The 24055-nt window shown below is 37.7% G+C and overlaps 2 protein-coding genes across 5 annotated transcripts in view; one reads left to right on the forward strand and one right to left on the reverse strand.

The window, feature by feature from the left end:
* On the forward strand, window positions 1-23474 carry chrnb5b (cholinergic receptor, nicotinic, beta 5b). 4 transcript variants are annotated; one of them, XM_052154744.1, is made up of 6 exons: window positions 1-1440; window positions 19109-19254; window positions 19345-19389; window positions 19466-19575; window positions 20785-21745; window positions 22826-23474. In XM_052154744.1, the coding sequence occupies exons 1-6, from the start codon at window positions 1389-1391 to the stop codon at window positions 22967-22969; spliced, it is 1458 nt and encodes a 485-aa protein (XP_052010704.1). In that variant the 5' UTR covers window positions 1-1388; the 3' UTR covers window positions 22970-23474. The 4 variants fall into 4 exon arrangements, with proteins under 4 accessions (XP_052010704.1, XP_052010705.1, XP_052010702.1 ...); XM_052154745.1 differs by having other exon boundaries at window positions 19112-19254; XM_052154742.1 differs by lacking the exon at window positions 1-1440 and adding an exon at window positions 10469-10950.
* cstf2 (cleavage stimulation factor, 3' pre-RNA, subunit 2) overlaps window positions 1-24055 on the reverse strand; it is a 174798-nt gene that overhangs the window by 101276 nt on the left and 49467 nt on the right. The gene's annotated exons all lie outside the window — the stretch shown is intronic.

The following is a 24055-nucleotide window of genomic DNA, read 5'->3' on the forward strand; positions in this document are numbered from 1 at the left end:
TCTTAGGTATATATGATGTTTCACAAAAGCATTTGTCTTTAAGATGGTTATTTATATATTCAGCTTTAGTGTGTCAAAAGGAAATACAAATGTTAGACTCTTAAACATTACTTTTGCAAATAGAAAAGATTAGAATAGAAGAACAGAGAGTCCCCTCTGAATATTGTGTCAGTCTGAGATTACATAAATAGACAGAAACAATTGAGACTAAATAAATTGATAGAAGGTCTATGGTTAATTCTCCAACAAGCTTGGGACATCCTATCTGCCAACAACCAAGAAAAACTGTGTCCAGGTGTACCTAGGAGAATTGGTGCCGTTAAAGGCAAAGGTGGTCACACTGAATATTGATTTAGCTTTTTGTCTTTACTGGACTTTATATGCCATGAAGAGATGACATTATGTTTGAAGACATCCTCACTATGCATTTTGCACATTTTGTACAAATGCCTAAAACGTTTGCACAGTATACCTATATGTTATGTTTTTGATTAAAATAAGTATGAACAAGCACATTTTTTAAGCATTTATAATATATTAAGTTAAGATGCTCACTGTTTAAGAAGTATTGGATTAAAATGTTTCTATAATTGCATATACATTATTTATTTGTAAATCACTGAATAATCATTAATGAACCCCTTTATAAACCCTACCCAATGGGAAATTAATTTAAAGTCTTACTATCATAGGATATTCATGAATAAATATACTGAATGTGGGAAAGAGATCAACCAGTCTCTAATCTATAATTAGTGAACTGTTTCCTTATGCTTCATAGTGCAGAACAGCCAAACAGTAAACTCTCCTGCCACCGTGACACACACCAAGCCAGTTGCTCACGCAAGAAAGCGGCGCCAGTTTACATTAAAAAAAATGAGAAACGAGAAACAAAATGTTTGGGGAAAGCAAAAAGGCTTGTTAAAATATTATTTGAAATCATGCAATGCACTGGGATATTTGAAATATGCATCAGCTTTAGAAGACTTATTTTAACATGAGTTAAATGACTGCGCTCGCGGATGTTTAGTCTCCGCGCGCGCAAGAGAGGCGCGTCGTCAGCCGAGAGCGCGTGAGTCAGATCGCGTGCAGAAGATAAAACCCAAAGTGCTTAACAATACGGTCGCTTTTGTGGGTGATTATCACTGAAAGAGAACTGAACAGCTCTACTGGCGTTAAACACGCACATTCTCATAAACTGAACACAAAAGAGGCGCACGAGCCTAGGCTGCTCATTGTCGTGTGCTTAAATCTGTTGGTTTTAATCACAGGGAGAGTCGTGAAGTCTATGGGGAAATGGATATGTAAAGGACCTGGTCATCGGACCTTAATGCAATATCTTTACCGCTTAGTTGATGTAAGTGTTGACGGAGGGGATCGTTGAGGATATGGCTGCTCTGATGACTTCAGGACTTTGGTTTGTCGCTCTCACACTGTCGGGTAAGCAGCGCTCCTTCCATACAGATTACTTATGATCAAGTGCCATACTCATTAAAGCTTTTTAATAGTTAGCCTATATTATGAGGTTAAATGCATCTGTATTGACTGTATATTGCAATTAAATCCTAATTAAAACAACCCTTAAATTACGCAGTTACGCACATACGGCGATCATTTAAAATGAATTTATGATTACTTGATTATTTATGATTAGCCTAATTGATGCAATGAATGTCTTTAGTTTGCATTCTTGATTGGTGCTTCTGATAAACTGGGGTGAGTCCATTGTATCTAAATAAGAGTAATGTGACATTATCACATAAATTCACCAATCAATCTGGCAATAAACAAGAAATGTAATGTGTCAAGTAGTTATTAAATATTGCTAATAAATAATATTTACAATGGATTATCTCAATATACAAAGATAAATTGAGGTCAGGAGGTAACCATTATATTATACAGTTTACAAATGTATTATCCGAGAACTTAATTACAGTACATATTCAAGTTAAAGTATTTACTTTTGAAAACCCATATTATTGATTGAACATGAATCTGCATATTAAATCACTAAAACATCAAAGTGTGATAGTATGTGAACCTTTCATCTAGGCTGCATGACTGTGTGCTGTCATGCACACAAGGATAAACCTAGAAGGGACCCTTGAGTATGTGTGGACCTTGGGCATGTGCACATTTCCGGATGATAGTTTTTTAAGTCTAATTTCAGTCCATTTTAGGGCAGGGGTAGTAATATGTGTGCGCTTTAGTCCTTGAGGTACGCTAACTATGACATAACTCTGATAAGATATTTTGCTCAGTGAGTCAGAGCTGCAGAGAGGGTCTCAAACTAATTAATGAACGCACACACCCAGATAGATAGATAAATAGATAATGTATGTTTGTGTGTATGTGTGTGTGTGTGTGTGTGTGTGTGTGTGTGTGTGTGTGAGAGAGACAACAAAATTAGACAACTTCAGAGAAGTCTTGTTTTGCATACACTTCAGGTTTCTTTCCCCATATGCACAAATCAGAAAATTAAATTGATTATAATTAGTCATTCAATGCTAAAAGCTGTTCATTATGTACTCACCCTCATCTGTTCCAAACTCAGGGAACGTTCTTTGTTCTGTGGAACACAAAAGGAGCTATCAGGCTAAATGTTAGGGACTGACAGACTCAGTCACCATTCACTTTCATTGTATGAAGTGAATATTACTTCTGCCTGACATCTCCTTTTGTGTTCCATGGAAGAAAGAAAGTTATATTAGTTTGGAACAACATGAGGTTGAGTACATGATAATATAATTTTCAATTTTGGGTGAACTATACCTTTAAAGCATTGTCATATGTAATCAAACCTCTACCCTTATACATTTATTCATTTAGCGGATACTTTTATCCACATCAACTTGCAAATCAAGCAATACAACAAAATAGATTCAACATAGAAGTCCCACAAGACAAATCTCCAAGACAAAAAACTCTGTTCTGATGGAGTGGGGGAGATCGTTCAACTAAGCAGGTGCAATGAACATTAAGGTTTTGGAGATTTTTATTTCTGCCTCTTTGTGTTGGTACCTTGAAGTGCCACTCACTCACTGACTGCAGATTTCTGTAGGCAACATAGAAGTGAGTCCAGGAGGGTGCAGATCCAGTAACAGTTCTGTATTGCAGTAGTTCAGTCTAGTCCTGGAGTTCTGCTGTTACTTGCACCAGTATGTTAGGACTTCCTGAATTAAAAAGATAAAGATTTTTGTTTTGTTTTGTAGGTGATTTTATTTTATGGTTATCAATATAATTGATAAAATATTTGGTTGATACAATGCAGAAAATTATGATGTGATGATATGTCAACTAATAAGAACTTACATTGATTTATTAGAAGAAAGAAAATTATTAGTTCTAGTTATAGATATGCTATAGACTGTACTATAGTCGTTGATACAGATGGTGCATACAGAACCAGAAGGGTGTATTACTGGGGTCATTTAAAGGGATAGTTCACCCAAAAATGAAAATGGTCCCATCTTTTACTCACCCTCAGGCCATCCTACATGTGTATGACATTTTTAGCTTCTGCAGAACATAAATTATTTTTTTAGAATAATTATTCAGCTCTGTAGGTCCATTCAATTCAAGTGAAAGGTGGCCAGAACTTTCAAGCTTCAAAAATCACATAAAGGTGATCCATAGGGGTGAGATCCATGCCTTCAGAAGCGATATGATACTTGTGGGTGAGAAACACATCAATATTTATGTCCTTTTTACTATAAATCTCCACTTTTACTTTCACTATCACATTTTACACTTCTTCTTTTATTTTTGGCGATTTGCATTCTTTGTGCATATTGCCTCCTACTGAGCAGGGAGAAGAACTTAGAGTGAAGAAGTAAAATAGGACTTAATAATAAAGAAGGACTTAAATATGGATCTGGTTGTGAATTATCTGCCACTGTGTGTGTGTGTGGGGGGGAGGGGAGTATGTGATTTTTCCACCTCCATGCTTTTTCCATCAAAATAGCACATCTCGCTTCTCATCATATCACTTCTGAAGACATGGATTTAACCACTGGACTATTATAGTGGATTACTTTTATGCTGCCTTTATATGCATTTTGGAGCTTCAAAATTTTGGTACCCATTCACTTGTATTGTGATGACTTACAGAGCTGAAATATTCTTCTAAATATCTTTGTTTGTTTCATGAAAAGAATAAGAGATTATTAGCCATGATCTCTTATCATATCTGCTCTGTGGTGTATTATGATTTCAGAGTGTAGTAAGTGGAAACACCCACACAGTCTTAGATTATGAATGTAATGCAAACTGAAAGATGCAATGTGGGGGAAAGCCTTCAGCAGGGAGGAAACGTCTGAGCATGAGTAAGAGAAAGAGAGAAACACTCTCTTTTAAAATTGTGGCTTCAAACTGCAGCACTAGGGCAGCTGAAGGGTCACTGCTATTTTACTGTATATGTGTAAGTTGTTTAATGCAGTACGGCTTGGCTGCAGATGGAAAACCTTTCAATAATTTAGTTGGTGGATATTTATGCAACTCAAACCCTGATAACACACATTTGCAGATACACAATGGTTAAGTACTGCCTGGTCAAACATTAGAGCATCCTTTATATGCTACTTAAGTTGTACGAAGGAGTCTGTGTGTTGGGGCTAAAAGCCAGTGCCAGGTTTCTTTTTTATCAGTTTGTATCCTCTGCAAAGTACCATATGAGTTAGACTTGGCCTGTGTGTTTGTGTCTGTGTGTTGTCTGTGAGAGGAGTCAGGTTTTATTTTTGTGCAGTTGAATTATTCACAGAGTTGAAGTGCACCAGGGTGGAAAAACTCAGTGCATGCCACTGTGTGTGTGTTGTTTTATAATCCTGAGATGCTGTTTTTGTGCGAGTGTGTGTCTATGTGTATTTCTTTTCAAACCTGCTTTAGGATTTGTGCCTGTGTGTCTTGGTTGTGTGTGAGTGAAAATTGGGTTATATTTTAATTAGGTGTGCGTGATATGACCAAAATCTTATATCACAATATGAATCTTTTTACATCACGACAACGGTCATATAGATCACAAAAATCTCTAACAATAATTTTATATATTAAATAACCATATTGTAATGCCTATTTTTGAATATTTTTAAATAAAAAGTAAATTAATTACTTTATAAATGAAAACAGCTTTCTCGTATATAATTATCTCTTTATTTGGAACTTGACAAACATAGTAAGAGTAAAAACAAAAAAACTCTGTTTGGTTTTAAATCAACTTTACCATAATGCTTAATTGACAAACTATATTGTGATCTATATTTCAGTCGGATGTTGACTAGTTTTTCCTCAAGAAACAAGCAACAAAGAAATAATCCATAAGTAAAAATTTATTATAATAATACAATTATATATATACACATACTTTTATGAAAAAGTATTTGCCCTCTTCCTGATTTCTTCTTTTTTGTGTATTTTTCATGCCAAATTGTTTTGGATCTTCAAATGAGATATAACATAAAACAAAGGCAACCAGAGTAAACACAACATACACAGTTTTCAAATAAATATTTTTTTATTGAAGTAACTGTATTTTGGCCCACTCTTCTTTGCATTTTTAGCCAGTGTCTTTCTGATAGTGGAGTCATGAACAGGGACCTTTACTGATGCGAGAGAGGCCTGCAGTTCCTTGGATGTTGTCCTTGGCTTTTTTGTAACTTCCTGGATGAGTCATCGCTGTGCTCTCGGAGGAATTCTGGAACGTCGGCCACTTCAGGGAAAGTTCAAGTGGCAAGTTTTCTCCATTTGGAGCTAATGGCTCTCATTGTGGTTTGGAGTCGCAGAGCCTTTGAAATAGCTTTGTAACCCGTTCCAGACTGATGTATTTCAATCACCTTATTCCTCATCATTTCTGGAATTTCTTTTGACCTTGTTGTTCCCAGCTTTGTTTTTGGAGGCCCCCCAACACTACACATTGTGGATATCTCCCTAATCAAACACACTCAACTCAACCACTGGCAAAGTGTGTTGCTGGTTGAGACATTTTAGCCAACTCCATACTGCTGAAAAAGTTCTGAGCTGGGCTGGCAGTAATCAGGCCTGGGTGTGTCTAGTCCAGCCGAAGCCCATTATGAATACAGTTTCATAGATTTGGGGATTTAGTAACTAAGGGGGCAAATCCATTTTTACATAGGTCCTGTTGGTACTGGATAACATTTTTCTGATTGCCTTGGTTTTATGTAAGATTTTTCTTGAATATTTGAAACAATTTAGTATGATACACAAAAACAGCAGAAATCAGGATGGGGTAAATAATTATTCACAGCACTCTGTGTGTATATATATATACAAAATATAAAACACTTAATTTGGCTCTAAATTATTTAAGTTATCTCTGTAGAGAATATTTTAATATCTGAACGTATACATGTCCAGTTTGTTTCCTAATATCTAATATCATTCGAACTGAATTTTATTATGCGTGATGATGTGTAGTTTAAAACAATTTGTTTGGCGCATGTCATAGTGTTTTAGCTGTTTTCCAGTGTTGGTTAGAATTTGTAGCTCTCTTGCCATTTGAGATGTTTGACTTTCTCCATAGCGCTTTAAAGTAAAAACTCAAAACTCATTAAAATTAAAACGGGTCACACAAGTTTTGAAATTTGTGCCACGATAGAGAGAATCCGGATTGAGCAGTGGCAATTTCTCAGGGCCAGTAAAGCCTTTCTGCTGGTCTGACATGCCAAATGAATAAATATTTTGCATCCTTTCATTCTCAATCACATTTTTGCCTATGCATTTTTAATAACTTTCCACTCTTAATTAATTGAATAGAGAAAAACGAAAAGTTTATCCAGTAAGAATTTATTCCTCGATATTTACAAGCAAAGTGTGACTGTTTCTGTTTCACAAATCGCATGCCCGAAACCGAGCTCGGTAGTCGAAGCAGCGCGTGAGGCTGAGCTCCACCCCCTCAGGCCTTCAGAATTTCTTCAGAATCCCTCAACAGTGCAAATGAATGAGCAACTAAAGTCAGATTGTCATATTCATCAGCCTGTTGAAACCATTGATGCAACAGGAGCAGACTTAAATTGAATGCTGTAATTGTCAGTTTTCACGATTACATAATCATGGCAGCCGTAATCCTAATCGTGATTAGTTTTTGGATTAATGTGTCGAGTGTAGTCGAGCTGTACCATGCAGTGGAAAAGCCTCATTAGAGGGTTGAACGTAGAGGGAGAAGAGCTACATAGAGGAGGTGGGTGTTTGAGTTGGTGTTTTGCAGAGAATGTATTGCTGATGGCTCCAACCTTATCAGTGAAAATAGTGCCGAAAACATCTGCTGCCAGTGAGGTGTTGGGGAGTGGAGGGGGAGGACAGAAGAGTGTATTAAATGTTTTAAATAAGCTGTGAGCATTTATAGTTTTGCTGATCTTGTCCTGAAAATCGGAAGCTTTTTTAGAGGAGACATTAGCCGAGAAGGAAGCAGAGCCTTATACTTACTCAGATCTGCAGGATCTTTAGATTTGTGCCAGTTCCTCTTAGCCACCCTGAGGTCAGTCCAATGTTACAATTACATTTATTCATTTGGCAGCTACTTTTATCCAAAGCGAATTACAAAAGAGGAATAATACAACATAATCAATTTATCAGTAGTACAAAAATTGCTGCATTACAAAGTTTCAATTGCATCAGAAAAATAATATCCATGACAGATAAGAGTGCAACAATATATGTATATAATGTATGTATGGTCTAGTACTCATGGAAAAGATGTGTCTTCAGCCAAGTCCGAAAGGGAATCTGTATCACGGATGGAGTTGGTAAGGTCGTTCCACCACTGAGGTACAGTGAAGCTGATTTGGTGCCTCTTTGTGTTGGTACAACAAGATGCCGTCCACAGGCTTCTGGTGGAAACGTAGTTCTGCAGGAATGATTTTAGGGAAGCTGGAGCAGATCTAGTGACTGTTGCTGATGCCAGCATCAGAGCCTTGAACTTGATACATGCTGCAACCGGCAGCCTGTGTAGAGAGATAAAGAGTGGTGTAAAATGCATTCTCTTTGGTTCGTTGAAGACCAGATGGGCTACTACATTCTGGATCATTTACAGAGGCCTAATTGCAAATGCAGGAAGGCCAGCAATGAGAGCGTTACCGTAATCCAGTCTAGATATGACATATGACTCAACAAGGAATTGTGTGGCATGTTCAGAGAGGAAGTGTTTTATTTTCTTGATATTGTAGTGTAAATCTACATGATTGTGCTGTCTTTCAGATGTGGTCGGTGAAACTGAGTTGTACAGAGGGGTTATCTGAGTTTCCGTAGACCAGTCTGGAAATTCTACCTTGACCTCTCACATCAACAAGGCGTTTCTGTCTGCTGACCTACCACTCTAAATCACTGAGATCACAGTTTTTCCTCATTCTTATGGTTGACGTGAACAATAACTGAAGCTCCTGACCTGTATCTGCATGATTTTATGCACTGCACTGCTGCCAAATGATTGGCTGATTAGATAATCACTTGAATATGTAGGTGTACAGGTGTATCTAATAAAGTGGTCAGTGAGTGTATACTACACAGGAGGAAAACTTTGTAATTTGGAGCCATCAAAAGTCTGGGATGTTAAAAGTTAACCCCTTTTATGTTCTTACAGTGCAATGCCATAAGCACAGGTAAAACCTTGGATGACTCCTTATTACAGTGGTTAGGTTGAAATAAAAAATATTTTTCTCAGAGTGATCCATTATTGTTGTGAATTCACATGAAACCTGTCCTTTACCTTATGTCACTTTCTTTGAAACTGCCCAGTACTTCCTTTCTGTAATAGTGCTGTGAAATATTCTCTAGTAATCTGAATTACCATTTACTTTTTTGTCAATTTGTCAAAACATTGGAAAATCAATTGCCTACAATATGTCATATTAAGCGACTGAAAATTCTTAGATCATCACAGGCTGCAAAGTTTGTAGTGTTCATTTATGGACATGCCGTTTTTCTCAGTAAACCCCCATTATGCTAATTACTCTCAGACTCTGCTATCATATGCAGAAATATGAGAGCTTGCGATAAAGGTAATGTGTGCTGATGAGGCAGTGATGTAGTGAACTGCTGACTCATCCTTGGCAAAGACAGATCTTCACTTCAGGGTCTTGGTGAGAGACTTCTATGTCCCTCTGCAGGCTGTCAATGGATCATGATGATTGGTGCTCTGTGCATCTTATTGTCTGCAGTCATAATAATGAATGTGTTAATGCAATTGAGAAGATGATAAAACTTGACACTGACATGCATTCCTAGAGCTATCTTTAAAGTAAAAAGCAGGATTGTGTTATGTTTTTGTGGATAATTTTGTACAGAATGATTCTTCAGAATCAATTATTGTAATTTTTCCCTCAGATTTGAGAAATTCTTTGAGAGTTTGGTTCTGCTTTATTCTGCTTTAAAATAGCTTTAACATTAATTTAGCATGTTTCAGCTGTACTTGTTCAGCTGTTAGTCAGATGAAATGTCTTACTAAGCGAAGAGAGACTCTCAGACTGGGTGATTGTGTGTTGAATGCTGACCGCTGCCTCAGTTCTTCTTCTGACATCTTTAATCTTGTTGTTTAGAGTCCCCACAGTACACTCCGTGTCCACATAGTGATGCATTTGTACTGACTTGCTGTCCCTTAGAGACACTTGCACAGAAACACCTGTAAAGTTTTTGTCTCTCTCTTTGAGATACTTTTCACTTGTTCCTGCTGGAATTACATTTTGGCCTTCCTAGCTTATACAGCATCTACAACTACCCTTTTGCCACACTTGCCAATGGTGGTTACAATTAAAATTATTTTTTTTATATTGCTTTGACAACATCATTATTTATCCTTGTCACAGGCTCTGGGTTACTGACCAGAAGGTTGTGGGTTCAAGCCCCAGCACTACCAAGATGCCACTGTTAAGCCCTTGAGCAAGGCCCTTGACCCTATCTGCTCCTAGCTGGGATATGTGAAAACAAATAAATGTCACTGTATATATTAAAAAATGTATGTATAATGCGTGACCAAAATAAAGGCTTCTATTCTATTCTAACATAAAAACAAACAAAAAGGAAAAATTAAATTTTTGTTGTTTTTGCTATTTTTTTATTTTTATTGATTCTTATGTGAAATATGGAATAAACAAAACATATATACACAGAATCAACTTAACTCCCATTATTTCCCCCAACTCCACCTCGTCCCTCAACAAATATTGCTGTGGTCAAAGCCTAAATTACACTATGCACACATATAAGAAAACAAACAAAAGAAGATATTTGAGAAAAAACAAATGAAATAAAAATCAACAAACAAAAAGAAAAGAAAGAACTCTACAAAATTTTTTATTTAAAATTACCAACACAATTCTGGTTCCCTCCAATAGTGTGTGGTGGAGTTGAAACGTTACAAAAACAAATTAAATAATTAAGTTAAGGTTGTCTCCGCCCATTTCCGTTGTTAAGTGGGGAAAACGGAAATGAGGTTGTCACATAAAAGGAAAAAAAAAAAGAGGAAAAGTGTTGGAAAAGACGTGAAGTTTGTTGTTAAGAGTGCGATTTATCGAGGTGAGAAGCCTCGAGCCTCTATAACAGTCGAAACGCCAAACTGAAAGTAACCGCTTGAACCGAACAAGCTGTTGGGGGTTGGACGGGGAATACTAAATGAAAAGTAAGGTGTTGTTTTCACTTACCTGGAAGGCGGTGATGAAATCCTCAGCGGGTAAAATGCTGTGTCTCTGCTGGAGCGAATGCTGGTGAGAAAAACCGCTCTCCATAACGATGTCTTCAGCGCGGAGCGTGTAAAAGAACCCCAAGCGAGCGGTTTTAAGGGGCGTCTGGATCCTGGGTTGTTCCCATTTACCATTCAACAGAGCTTCACCATTGCTAAAGGCTACGGCGTGGCTGGATTTGCTGCTGGTTTTCCAAACACTCACACAAATTCACCTCTGCACTTACACATCCGGGTTATTCCGGTTCCCCACAAACTAAGCAGTGAGTAATATTTTTATTTTATTTTATTTTGTTTTGGCTCGGTTTGTTTGGCTTTGGAGTTTTTTTTATTTTTGCTACCAGACAAAATTGACATTTTTGATATTCCATTTTGTTCACAAAATCTGATTCTGTGCCTGGATGAACGAACTGTTAAATCTGTGGTCTTTGTACAGAAAATTTGACTGACAGTTTAAAGTGGTTGTATATATATATTTTTTTCCTGTTTGTTCTTTTCTTGTGAGAAATGGTGAGAAATACAGACATTTCTAAAATGATTTTGCACTGTCCTTTGTGATTTTTATTTTTTATTTTGTGTATGTAACTGGTGGCATCCAAGCTATCTGGGTTATTGTTCTGAAAATATTGACAGGGTTACACCTGTCTGGCGCCCGAACTTATTAACTTTTATTTCAACAATTGTTGGTTGATTGTTTGAATTTATTATCGGGCCGCCACCGTTACAAGTGAGATTGGAGTAAGGACTGCTTGTTCAGTGGTTTACCAAGGAGGGGCTCTCTCAGGTGGAAGAGACAAATGGGCCAGGTGTCTGAGATTAAAAGCATAGTAATAAAAATACATTTGGGGAGGCCTAAACCTCCTTTGTCAATTGGTCTATGTAACTTTCTGAAAGGCAACCAAGGTCATTTATCATTCTAAATAAAAGACTTAGATATTCCATCAAATTGTCTAAAATAATAAAGAGACATTTCTAGAGGGAGAGACTGTAGTAGATAATTGAATTTAGGGGTACAATTCATTTATTTTTAACATTGATCTTCTTCATTGCCATTGATAAATGTATTGAAGCCCACCTATCTACGAAACTTTTCATTAATAGATTAAAATTATTATTTATTTTTTATTTTATCCCCTTTTCTTCCCAATTTGGAATGCCCAATTCCCACTACTTAGTAGGTCCTTGTGGAGGCGCGTTTACGCACCTCAATCCGGGTGGCAGAGGACAAGAATCTGTTGCCTCTGCTTCCGAGACAGTCAATCCACGCATCTTATCCCGTGGCTCATTGTGCATGACACCACGGAGACTCTGCATGTGGAGACTTACCACGTGCTCCATTGAGAGTGAGAACCCCATAATCGCGACCACGAGGTTACCCCATGTGACTCTACCCTCCCTAGCAACCAGGCTAATTTGTTTGCTTAGGAGACCTGGCTGGAGTCACACCCTGGATACTTCTCTAGGGGTAGTAGTCAGCGTAATACTCGCTGAGCAACTCAGGCCCCCCTCCTCAAAATTAACTCTTGCTAAATGTCTCACATTTGCTGTAAATAAAATGGCTAAATACCTAATGCCTTTCTTGGGCCACTGGAAGGCAACAGGTTGGAAAGCTGTGGCAGGGCACTATGCTGTCCGAGCAAGAGCTTCTGATTTAGACAATTTCACCCTATATCCTGAAAATTTGGAGAAATAATTAATTCTATGGAGGCTAGGCATAGATCTACTAGGGTCGGAAACAAATAATCATATATAATCTGTATAGACTACAAGTTTATTCACCACACCTCCTGCTACAATGCCAGGAAAATCATTCACTTTTCTTATTGCGGCTGCTAATGGTTCCAGGGCCAGATAGTACAATAACAGGGAGAGAAGCAGCATTGCTGTGTTCCACTACCAAGAGAAAACAAATGTGAAATTAATCCATTAGTTTGCACTGCCGCTACCATAGGGGTGGGAGTATACCGGTAGACAGGATAAACTGGTAGAATCTTTTGTATCACGGTAATGCAAAACCGCCACCATGTGAAATAAATGTGCACTTCATTCTATTCACGTAACCTATACATGCTACACATTCTGTCTGAGAAATGGAGGAGGAAGGCGGAGAGGCTTTATAAACTAAGCAAAAAACTATTTCCCTTTTTCAGGACACTGTATTTTAAAGATAATTTAAGAGTGGTAGTGGTGTAGTGGTCTAAGCACATAACTGGTAATCTGGTAATCAGAAGGACGCTGGTTCGAGCCCCACAGCCACCACCATTGTGTCCTTGAGCAAGGCACTTAACTCCAGGTTGCTCTGGGGGGATTGTCCCTGTAATAAGTGCACTGTAAGTTGCTTTGGATAAAAGCGTCTGCCAAATGCAAATGTAAATGTAAATAATTTTGTAACAATCCAAATAACTTTACAGATCTTTATTGTAAAGGGGTTAAACAATGTTTTTCATGCTTGTTCAATGAACAATAAACAATTTATGAACATGCACCTGTGGAACGGTCATTGAGAAACAAACAGCTTACAGACGGTAGGCAATTAAGTTCACAAACTTAGGACAGTAAAGAGACCTTTCTACTGACTCTGAAAAACACCAAAAGAAAGATGCCCAGGGTCCCTGTTCATCTGCTTGAATGTGCTTTATGCATGCTGCATGGAGGCATGAGGACCGCAGATGTGGCCAGGGCAATAAATTGCAATATCTGCACTGTGAGACTTCTAAGACAGCGCAACAGGGAGACAGGAAGGTGAGCTGATAATCCTCAAAGTGGCAGACATGTGTAAAAACACCTGCACAGGATCGGTACATTCGAATATCACACCTGCGGGACAAGTACAGGATGGCAATAACAAATACCCGAGTTACACCACATTCCTGTCTTGCAGGAAATCACACACAGAACGAGTAGTTTGGCTGGTGGCATTGTAATGCTGGAGGGTCATGTCACGATGAGCCTGCAGGAAGGGTACCACATGAGGGAAGAGGACGGCGGCAAGATGCCTGCAACGACAACAAGCTCAGTCCGATGATGCTGTGACACACCGCCCCAGAACATGACAGACCCTCCACCTCCAAATCGATCCCACTCCAGAGTACAAGCCTCGGTGAAACACTCGTTCCTTCAAGAATATACGCGAGTCTGACCATCACACCTGGTGAGACAAAACCATGACTCGTCAGTGAAGATCACTTTTTGCCAGTGCTGTCTGGTCCAGCGAAGGTGGGTTTGTGCCCATAGGTGACATTGTTGCCTGTGATGTCTGGTAAGGACCTGCATTACCACAGGCTTATGAGCTCTCAGTCCAGCCTCTCTCAGCCTATTGCAGACAGTCTGAGCACTGATGGACTGTGCGTTCCTTGTGTAACTCAGGCAGTTGGTGTTGCCATCCTGTACCTGTCCCGCTGGTGTGAGGAGTTTATATATTTTATATATTTTTTTCTTTTAACTTTGTTTAAATAGCTTTTAAAATTATGTATTACAATTCTTTATCATATTATCATGTTTTATCAACTTTCTACACAAAACATTTCGACATGAATCAAAGCAACTTGCAGAAAATCACATATTCATTCAACCCTTCCGAGTAATTCAGTAAGTTCCTTCTCTGAAGGATTTATCAAACTGATTCAAAACGAGAACTAGTGAATCACCGTTTTAAAAGTACCGGCTCTGACTAAAGTTGTCACCATGTTTGTTGTGGAGTACAGTCAGTGAACACGATACAATAAGAAGGCGCACTGTTTGGTGTTATTTCACGGTGCACCCTTTTTTATGTCACCCCATTCAATTCAGACTGCAATCTCAAAACTTGGGTAAAATATAATTTCATTAGTGACACTGGTAGATCATCAGTGGAAAAAAAGGAAAATTAGAGCAGGAAAATAGAAAGATGCTGTTTCCAACACTAATACTGTGGTAAAAAGATAAAAAAAAAAAAAATTGTGATAGTGCCTGTGAATGCCCAATTTCACCAGCCACTTAGATTTTTTTACCAGTTCCTGTCGATATTTATAAAGGTATGTGTCACTGAATGAGTCAGGAATGAGGACCCAATTGCAGGAATCAGGAGAAAATAAATAATAGAATACAAACAGGCACATGAGGAATAGATGAAGACAATTAACATAACAAGAACTAAACAAGGAGCATGATGAGGTTAACGATGAGGTGGGGTCAGGGAAGCACACGCAGACAAACACAAAGCTATGTGCTAACACACAGACTAAAACAGACACGAGTGCACATGGTGATGAAGGACCAAACACAGCAATGTGCACTCACACAGCACAAAAGATTAGACATTGAGCATGTAGTGGTGGTGGTGTAGTGGTCTAAGCACATAACTGGAATCTGGTAATCAGAAGGATGCTGGTTCGAGCCCCACAGCCACCACCATTGTGTCCTTGAGCAAGGCACTTAACTCCAGGTTGCTCCGGGGGATTGTCCCTGTAATAAGGGCTCTATAAGTCGCTTTGGATAAAAGCGTCTGCCAAATGCATAAATGTAAATGTAAATGCATGAGTGTCCGGATCCTGACCCAGAACAGAAACCAAGTCAGGACACAGACACCACGCTCTGAACAAGAAAACACAAACACAGAACATGAGTTTCAGCATCCAGTCACCACTAAAAATATGACTGACAAAGTGACACCTTTTCTGAAGCTGTAGTGAATTATGATGACACACACGACAATTCATTAATGTCACTGCATATCATTTGCTTTCTATGTTTATGTATTCAGCCACAAATGTTTGGAATTAAGTAATGTTGCATTCACAATGCGTGTAAATGTGAATTGCTCTGTGGAAATAAAGCGAATTAAACTTAAAGCACCTCCTGAGATGGTCTGAAATAATTAGCAGTGTTCTCATGGTTGACACTGTTCTTGCAGTTACAAACTATTTTCAGATGACTGAAATAGCAGAAACAGTGAGCGCCATGAGAATCGCTGTGCTTATGGGTGGAGAGCGCCTCTGAATACACAGCGAATCAGTTACGTGCATCAACAGCTTTATTCTTTCATCTGTTTTTCTAAATATAATCAAGTGTGTTTCTTGAAAGTTGTGTCTTTGTGTCTGACAGCATTTCTTGTCACGTGTCACTCCAAGATTTTTACGAGTCACCCACCACAGAACAACTCAACTCAACTACAATATCCACATTTGTCGGGTTGGTGGGTAATTTTACTCTGAACAAAAGGAAATATTTAGATTTGAAAATGGAATTTAACAATTTTACTAACCAGAAGTTACATCACAAATGCACACACAATTAGCTGAAAGGAATCAGGCATCGATATTTACAAGAAAAAGAGAGAACTGCTTGCTCTCTGTCTGGAGCTTTAGCCTCAATAAACCATCTGAAACTGAACATAAATTCCAAGAAATTGAAACCTGCTTAAAATTAATAATTGTTAAATTGGACGGAAACAATGCAACAGTTATTACGTCTAATATTTATCCTTGGACCTGTCCATGTTGTCATTATTTCTGTGAGAGAAACTTCACTGTGGGAATGTGTGGCCATGGAACTTGTGTCACTCTCAGACATGTGTGGTGTTCGCTGATACGAGTGACTCTGCGAGCACTGAATGTCTTGCATAATTAAAAGAAATTCCACTGATCAAGCTATAACATAGCTACATGCAACACCACAAATGTAAATGTCGATCTGTTCTGCTGTTGCTAATAAAATAATAGTATGAATACATCTTACCCAAGTTACAGGCTAAATCAACGTGAATGTTTTCAAACATTACTTATTTATTTTATAAATCATTCAGCAGGCCGGAGATGACTCCTTGGTGGGCCGGATCCAGCCTGCGGGCCGTATGTTTGACACCCCTGCTCTAAAGTGTCTACACACCTTTGCATCACTATGATCAAGGAGCAAATCCATTAAAAGATTGAAGTCTCCACCCAAAACCATTTTATGAAGGATCCCAGCTGCTTGTAGCTTTCCCTCAAGATCTGTAAATAAAGTTCTGATCATCAGCATTGGGTGAATAAATATTAGCCAAAATCAAATTTTGCCCCTGTATTTCAGCCAAAACAACAATGATTCTTCTTAAATTGTCTTGTTTTGAGACATTTAAATTGTAAATGCTTACTTATCAATGTGATGACTCCCCTGCTCTTACTCAAACCAGAACAACAAAACACACTCCATGCACTGCCAAGATTTTCAGCTTCCTGTGGAGAAAGGTGTGTTTCTTGAAGGAAACACAGCAAAAGGTGTGTTTCTTATCAAATTTTTTAACCTTAAGAAAAGATACAACAAAACAGAGATTATTACATGTGCTCTGATTTTCCATATCCTCTAGTTTTTCCCACACCCATTCCACATCAGCTTTGGTGACTGGCAGGTTAGCCTGCAGCTCTCTTTCAGCCGACTCCAGAGACCCGACTCGCTTCTCAACATCGTCCATTCTTGTGATCATGGTGGCTCAACTTATTTCCACAAGGCCCTCTATGTCGGTCTAAATTTTTGTTAGTGCTGCATAAATGTTTGAGATATCTCGACCAACGTCGTAAGGTTCACTGTCACTATTGACTGGACCCTGCCATCTTGATCCTGCAAGGCATCCGTCGTGTGAGAACTTAAGTGCTTATTAATGTCCCCACAGGCAGACAATTTCAAATTATTTGGCATCCTGCACTCCCAGCACAGTTTAACATACAAAACTATTACAGTTCTCACCAGTTATAATTGTAGCTAAAGTTATAACGGAGCTCGCATTCAAGTGATCAAACCTCGCATAGCATCACGTGACTCCCAATTATGAATGCATATAATGGTTTTAGAGAAATTACATTTTAAAATAAATTGTTCCTTCCATTGTATCAACTGGACAATTTTGACTCAAATGGAAATAACCAGTTTTTACCTTTGGACTTTAAAGCTTTAAATAGTTTTTGTAGATCTATTAATAAAATTTGACCTAAATATATATATATATATTTCCTCAAATTTAGCCCCTAGCCCAATAATGTTCCACTGGATACTGCATCTTTACCACAAATTGCATACTTTCCTCTCAAAAAGAACACATGCACATGTCAACACACACACACACACACACACACACACACACACACACACACACACACACACACACACGCACATACACTCACACATGTTGTTACGTCTATCCTTATGAGGACTCTCCATAGACATAAAGATTTTGATACTTTAAAATAAGATAATTTAAAACATTTAAAAATGAGATATTTATTTAAATTAGGCTGTGTATTTCTTTTTTACTTATTTGCTGTCCATCTTGGCCAGGACACTCCTGTAAAAGAGATTTTTAATCTCAGAGAGGTTTTTTCTGGTTATATAAAGGTTTTAATAAAAATAATACTGTGTGAACTATAGATTCTATCCCCTAAACCTAAACCTCACAAAAATCAAAAGTTTTAAGCGATTTGAATTATGGGGACTCTATTAATGTCCTCAAAAACCACATTTATAGCATAATAGCCTTTTTATTACCAGTTTGTAACCTATAAAAAATGTCCTCGTAAACCAACCCCTGCAGCACTGCAACAAATTGTTTAACATTAGTGGGAAGGAATGGATTTTTTGCAATGGATGTGCAAAGTGGGCCCATTTTGACTACTGAAAAAAGCAATAAATTCATTTGTGAATCTAAACTAAACTGTCTAAAAAATTTACTAAAACTGTAACTGTAAAATGCACACTGTTGATTTTCTACAATAAGATATTGTTGTAATATAGATAAAATACTATAAAATGCCAAAAGTTATTGAAACAAACATAGCATGAGACCTCCTTTGCTAATGTTTACCAACTTTATTTTTATTTCAAAAAAGTTATTTAAAAATAACTTAGATTATTATTTTATTTAATATTTTTCCCCTTTTATTATAGACTTTGGGATCACATTAAAACAGAATTACAAATTACTTTTATATGCAATTTAAATGTTTTTTTAAGGCAGCTCAAAAATTACCCAAAGAACAAATGGAGGGTGCAGTTCCTTAAGACAATTGGAGGGATAAATAGGACCTTTCATAAAAACATGGAGTAATTATTTTATTCCTCATATTTTTTTCAATGGCTTAGTTCACTCAAATGTATAATAGTTTTGACATATTTCATATATACTGTAAATGTTGCCATCAACACTTTATCTAAAAGTAACATGGTAAAACATTTTTTAAAGTCAGCTGACCCAAAGGCAAATGTTCCTGTCTTTTACATGTTATTTCTACAAGCTATACAATTTAAATAAAAAAACAAACAAAAAACAACAACAACAACATGGAAATGTATTATGTGGGCCCTAATATGTTGGGAAAAAACCCTTTCAGGGTCCTTTTTAGGGTTAAATAATGTCTCATTCAAATTCAAACTCTGCTTAATGTCTGTCTATAAAATGATGTGTGTTATTTTCAGCAGTATGGTGTGCTGAGGTGGAGGAGCGGTTGATAAATTACCTACTCTCCCCTGACCGCTACAACAAGCTGATCCGGCCAGCAATCAACAAGAGCCAACAGGTCACCATTGCAATCCAAGTGTCCCTTGCCCAGCTCATCAGTGTGGTGGGTAAAGCCTGAACAAATGGATCATTTTGTTTGTGAAAGTACACTCTTCATCTAAAGATGACTTTATTATTTCTGCTTGTATTTCAGAATGAGAGAGAGCAGATTATGACCACAAACTGTTGGCTCTTGCAGGTAGGAGCAGTTGAACATGCATGTTTGGGTTGCAATTTTTTAAGACAGTCTTTCTAAAGTGTGTGTACCCTTGCAGATTTGGAATGATTATCGGTTGATTTGGGATCCAGAAGAGTATGAAGGAATCAGGAAAGTCCGCCTTCCTTCCCAGCATATATGGCTGCCTGACATTGTTCTATACAACAAGTGAGTTTTTATGTGATACTTTTTTTGCACAATAGAGGACTAGTTCACCCAAAAATGACAATTCTCTCATCATTTACTCACCTTTCTGCCATCTCAAACTTGTATGGTGCAGGGACACCAACAAAGATGTTTTTATGGAGATATGATGTGTTATTGTACAGAAAATGCAAGCCAATGACAGGTTAGTATGCCCTGTTATATTGTGTAGTATCCTTACATTCTGCTAAGAACCAATCACATGCCATATACATCATATCCTGTGTTCTGTTTGGCTATAGCACTCAAGCTGTTGTAGCCCTTTATCTATTAATGCACCTGGTGTAGACAGCATGTCATGCTGCCTTTAAATCCTTTTTGGAGCTTGAAACTTTTGGACCCCATTGATTTGCACTGTATGCACAATAACATATCATATACTTCTAAAAATCTTCATTTGTGATCTGCAGAAAAAGACATTATACGAATTTGAGACAGCACGAGGGTGAGTAAATATTGATGTTTTTTCACACCAAAAGTGATCTCATCGCTTTAGAAGACATTCATTTAACAGCTGGAGTTGTATCGATGACGTTTATGTTGAATGTCTGTGATTTTTGGAGCTTCAAAAGAGAAATCTCCATTCACTCGCATTTTAAGGATCTACTGAGCTAAGATAGTTTTCTATTTTTCTTCAAATGTGTTCTGCTGAAGAACAAAAGTCATAGACACCTGTGAGATCATGAGGGTAAGTAAATAATGAGAGAATTTTCATTTTTGGGTGAACTATCTATTTAAGCTATTTTATATATCTAACTTTCATTATTTTCTCTAAAACTGGTACAGTAATGATATGCTAAGCATGATAGAATGTAATACTGTTTCTTAAAGGAACAGTCCACCCAAAAACGAAAATCCTCTCGTCATTTACTCAATAATCCCAGGAAACAGAAATCTACTGTTTCTCTCTACAATGCTACATCCATGCAGCATTTTGGCAGGATTTGTCCTAGTCCAAGGACACAGTTAGTGTGTTAATCTCAGGAATTGCTAGAGAGACTGAGATTAGAATGACAGCATTTTTCACATGGTGAGCTGGCACTCAGGAAATTAGAACATCAGCTTTGAGTGTCACCTTTATTAAGCACTTTATTTTGCACACAGGCAAAAGAGGATACTTTTCTCTTATTCACTTATAACAACAGATCTTAAAAATGTGTTTGTCATTTTTAGTGCTGATGGGACATACGAGGTGTCTTTCTATTGCAATGCTGTTATATCAAATAACGGTGAGGTTGCCTGGCTACCACCAGCCATCTATAAGAGTGCCTGTAAAATTGAGGTCCGGGACTTTCCCTTTGACCAGCAAAATTGCACACTAAAGTTCCGCTCTTGGACTTATGACCACACAGAAATTGACCTCATCTTGTTGTCAGACTTTGCCAGCCGAGATGACTTTAAGCCAAGTGGGGAGTGGGATATTGTCTCCTTGCCGGGTCGTAAAAATGAAGACCCTAATGACGTCACATATTTGGATATAACGTACGATTTTATCATCAGGCGCAAACCATTGTTCTACACCATAAATATAATCATCCCTTGTGTTCTCATTACTTCTCTCGCCATCTTGGTGTTCTACCTACCGTCAGACTGTGGGGAGAAGATGACTCTGTGTATCTCTGTTCTTCTGGCCTTAACTGTGTTCCTGTTAATGATTTCCAAGATCGTACCTCCGACCTCACTTGCCGTGCCCCTCATCGGGAAGTACTTGATGTTCACCATGGTGTTGGTGACCTTCTTAATTGTCACAAGTGTATGTGTGCTGAACATTCACCATCGATCCCCAAGCACACACACTATGCCGAAGTGGGTCAGAAACTACTTCCTTATCCGTTTGCCTGGCTTTCTGTTCATGCGGCGACCAGGAGAAGCCAACAATTGTGAGAAATTTGGCAGGACGCACCAGCAGCACTCATCTGATCTCCCAGCAAAGTGTGAAGCAGATGAGTCGGATTCTACCTTCTTTGTCAATGAAGATTCAGCCAAGCACATTGGTTGGAGACCTAGTGAGTTGCAGGAAAGCACAGAGGTTCGTAAGCGGATGGCGGTGAAGTGCTCTCCAGACATGGAGGAGGCTGTGCAGGGGGTCAGATACATTGCTGACAAGATGAAGAAAGAGGACGATGATGAAGGGGTGAGGACTTTATGGATTAAGTTTCATTTAAATCCAGCTACTGTAGGTGCATGCTAGTCTCATATGATCTTATGTAAGGCACTAAAGAAATGAGTTGCGCAGATTAGTAATGCACCTCAATAAAGTATTATAGAGTTTAAGATCAGTGGTTCTCATTGGTTTGGATTCAGGATCTAGATTTTGAATTGATTTTAGAAATTGATTTCACAAAATGATTACATTTGATACAAATACAAATTTTGAAAATCACGTCAAGAATTTAGTCAACTCTTGTTTTGATCAGTTAAAGAATATTTCCAATGTTAGACATGTTTTGAGGTTTTGGGATATAGAGAAGCTTATACATGCTTTTATTTTGTCTCACCTAGGTTATTGTAATGTGCTATTTTCAACTTTAAATCAAAGCACTTTAGCACAGATGCAAATTGCTGCAGTTAGACTTTTGACATGAACTAGGTCTTCAAATCATATTACTCCAGTTTTAGCTTCTTTGCATTAGTTACCAATTCATTTTAGGGTTAATTTAAAGATATTATCAATTATATATATTATGCATTACATGGTTTTGTTGCCAGAATATTTAGCAGAACTTTTAAGACCTTACAAAACAGTTAGAAGTCTTTGATCTTCTTGTCATGAACTGTTGTCTGTTCAAAGATCCAGATGCAAAACTAAAGGTGCTTTTGTAGTGAAGGCCCCTTGATTATGGGACAGCCTCCCCTGGGATATAAGATCTGCTGAATCTGTGTCTGTTTTTAAGTCTTTTTAAAAAACGATTTTATAGACTTGCTTTAATTACTATGTGAATGTGTTGTGATTTACGGAGTGTGTTTTGATTTTATGTTTTGTGAAGCACTAAATTGAAAAAAGCTGCTATAAAAATAAAGTTATTATTATTAAAGTTATCATTACAATAGGCACCAAGTGGCGTTGACTGATCTCACTGTGAATTTGTTTTTTTCTCTCTCCACAACCGTATCCGAACCCACTTTGAGAACCACTGGTTTAGATATAGATTTAGATATACATATTTCACAAACAAATGAAAGCATGTCACTGCATTTTCTTTCTTTTTCACAGATTATCGAGGACTGGAAATATGTGGCCATGGTGATCGACCGTCTGTTTCTGTGGATCTTTGTTTTAGTGTGTGTTACAGGAACCATCGGCATCTTCATGCAGCCACTCTTCAAGAGCTACAACACACCCACTGCTGATTTGTAGAGACATGTATACAGGCAGACCAGCTTCAACCCAATAAACACAGAACAATGCCACAACATGCTTATTTTCAGTGCACATGCACCCCAATTTATCATAAACTGACAACATGCTTATCATGCTCAACAAACCTTGTAGCTATCGCAGAAGGTGAAACCTAACAATGGACCTGACACGTGTCTTTAAGCTCTGTACACTGACCATTCAACACACTCAACACAACATTCTTCCACGTCGTCGAGTCATAGCACACCACTGGACACAAACTAAATATGAAGCTGATTCTAACAGTGACCAGTAGCCATTTAATGGAAAATACTTTCCACCTTTCCACACACAAACACACTTGCATGTACTGTTCTTCATAGTTTTATTGAATTACAAATTTACAGACAGAACTGATTTTGACCACTCTCATGACCATATGCTTTTGTTGGAATATATGATAAGTGCTAAACATATCATTTTCATAATGTTATAATATTGTGATGATTAGGCGATATGTTATTAAAACCATAAAAAATTTGTTGGTGTGTTTCTTTGCTTTTCATTTTTGCACATTTTGCTGCTTATTTCCTACGCATATTTTACAATATCTCAGAAGTCACAAGGGCAAGGCTCTGACTTATTTGAATTCAACAAAGGGCATTTTACAGAGCATTTAACATATGTTTAACAAACAAATTACAAACAAAGCTCTCCATATTATTTGGTTTCAAATGCACATTGAATACTTTACATCAGTTGTTACCAAACCAATCTGTATGGCAAAGATTCAACTTAACTTAAGAAAAGATATTCAAATAGAGTCCTTGAGGACGTTTTTTCAGAAGCTTTTCTAGATTTATGCTACTTCCTCATGCATCTAGACAGAATCATATGTCAAACACTGCTCGACAACCATCAGTTATTTAAAAAAATGCTGCTTTTACACCAACAATGTTTTTATTTGTTGGTTTCTTTTCTTTTTCATACACTTCTGCATGACTGATTGCAACACACACTCAATGGGAAAATAAAAACAAAATAAGCAGCTGCTATGCAGAGTGGGTCTCCTTACCTTATATTTAACTACTTGCTTTGGTTTAG

Source organism: Xyrauchen texanus, chromosome 23 (genome assembly GCF_025860055.1).
Source record: "Xyrauchen texanus isolate HMW12.3.18 chromosome 23, RBS_HiC_50CHRs, whole genome shotgun sequence".
NCBI classification, from domain to species: domain Eukaryota; kingdom Metazoa; phylum Chordata; class Actinopteri; order Cypriniformes; family Catostomidae; genus Xyrauchen; species Xyrauchen texanus.

What these genes read in the sequence shown, in the direction of transcription:
- chrnb5b (XM_052154742.1), top strand. Translation starts at nt 10,707, where the DNA reads ATGCTGGTGAGAAAAACCGCTCTCCATAACGATGTCTTCAGCGCGGAG. An exon ending in GGTTCCCCACAAACTAAGCA is followed by an intron (nt 10,951 to 19,108) that starts GTGAGTAATATT and finishes TGTTATTTTCAG; the next exon opens with CAGTATGGTGTGCTGAGGTG. An exon ending in AAGAGGACGATGATGAAGGG is followed by an intron (nt 21,746 to 22,825) that starts GTGAGGACTTTA and finishes TCTTTTTCACAG; the next exon opens with ATTATCGAGGACTGGAAATA.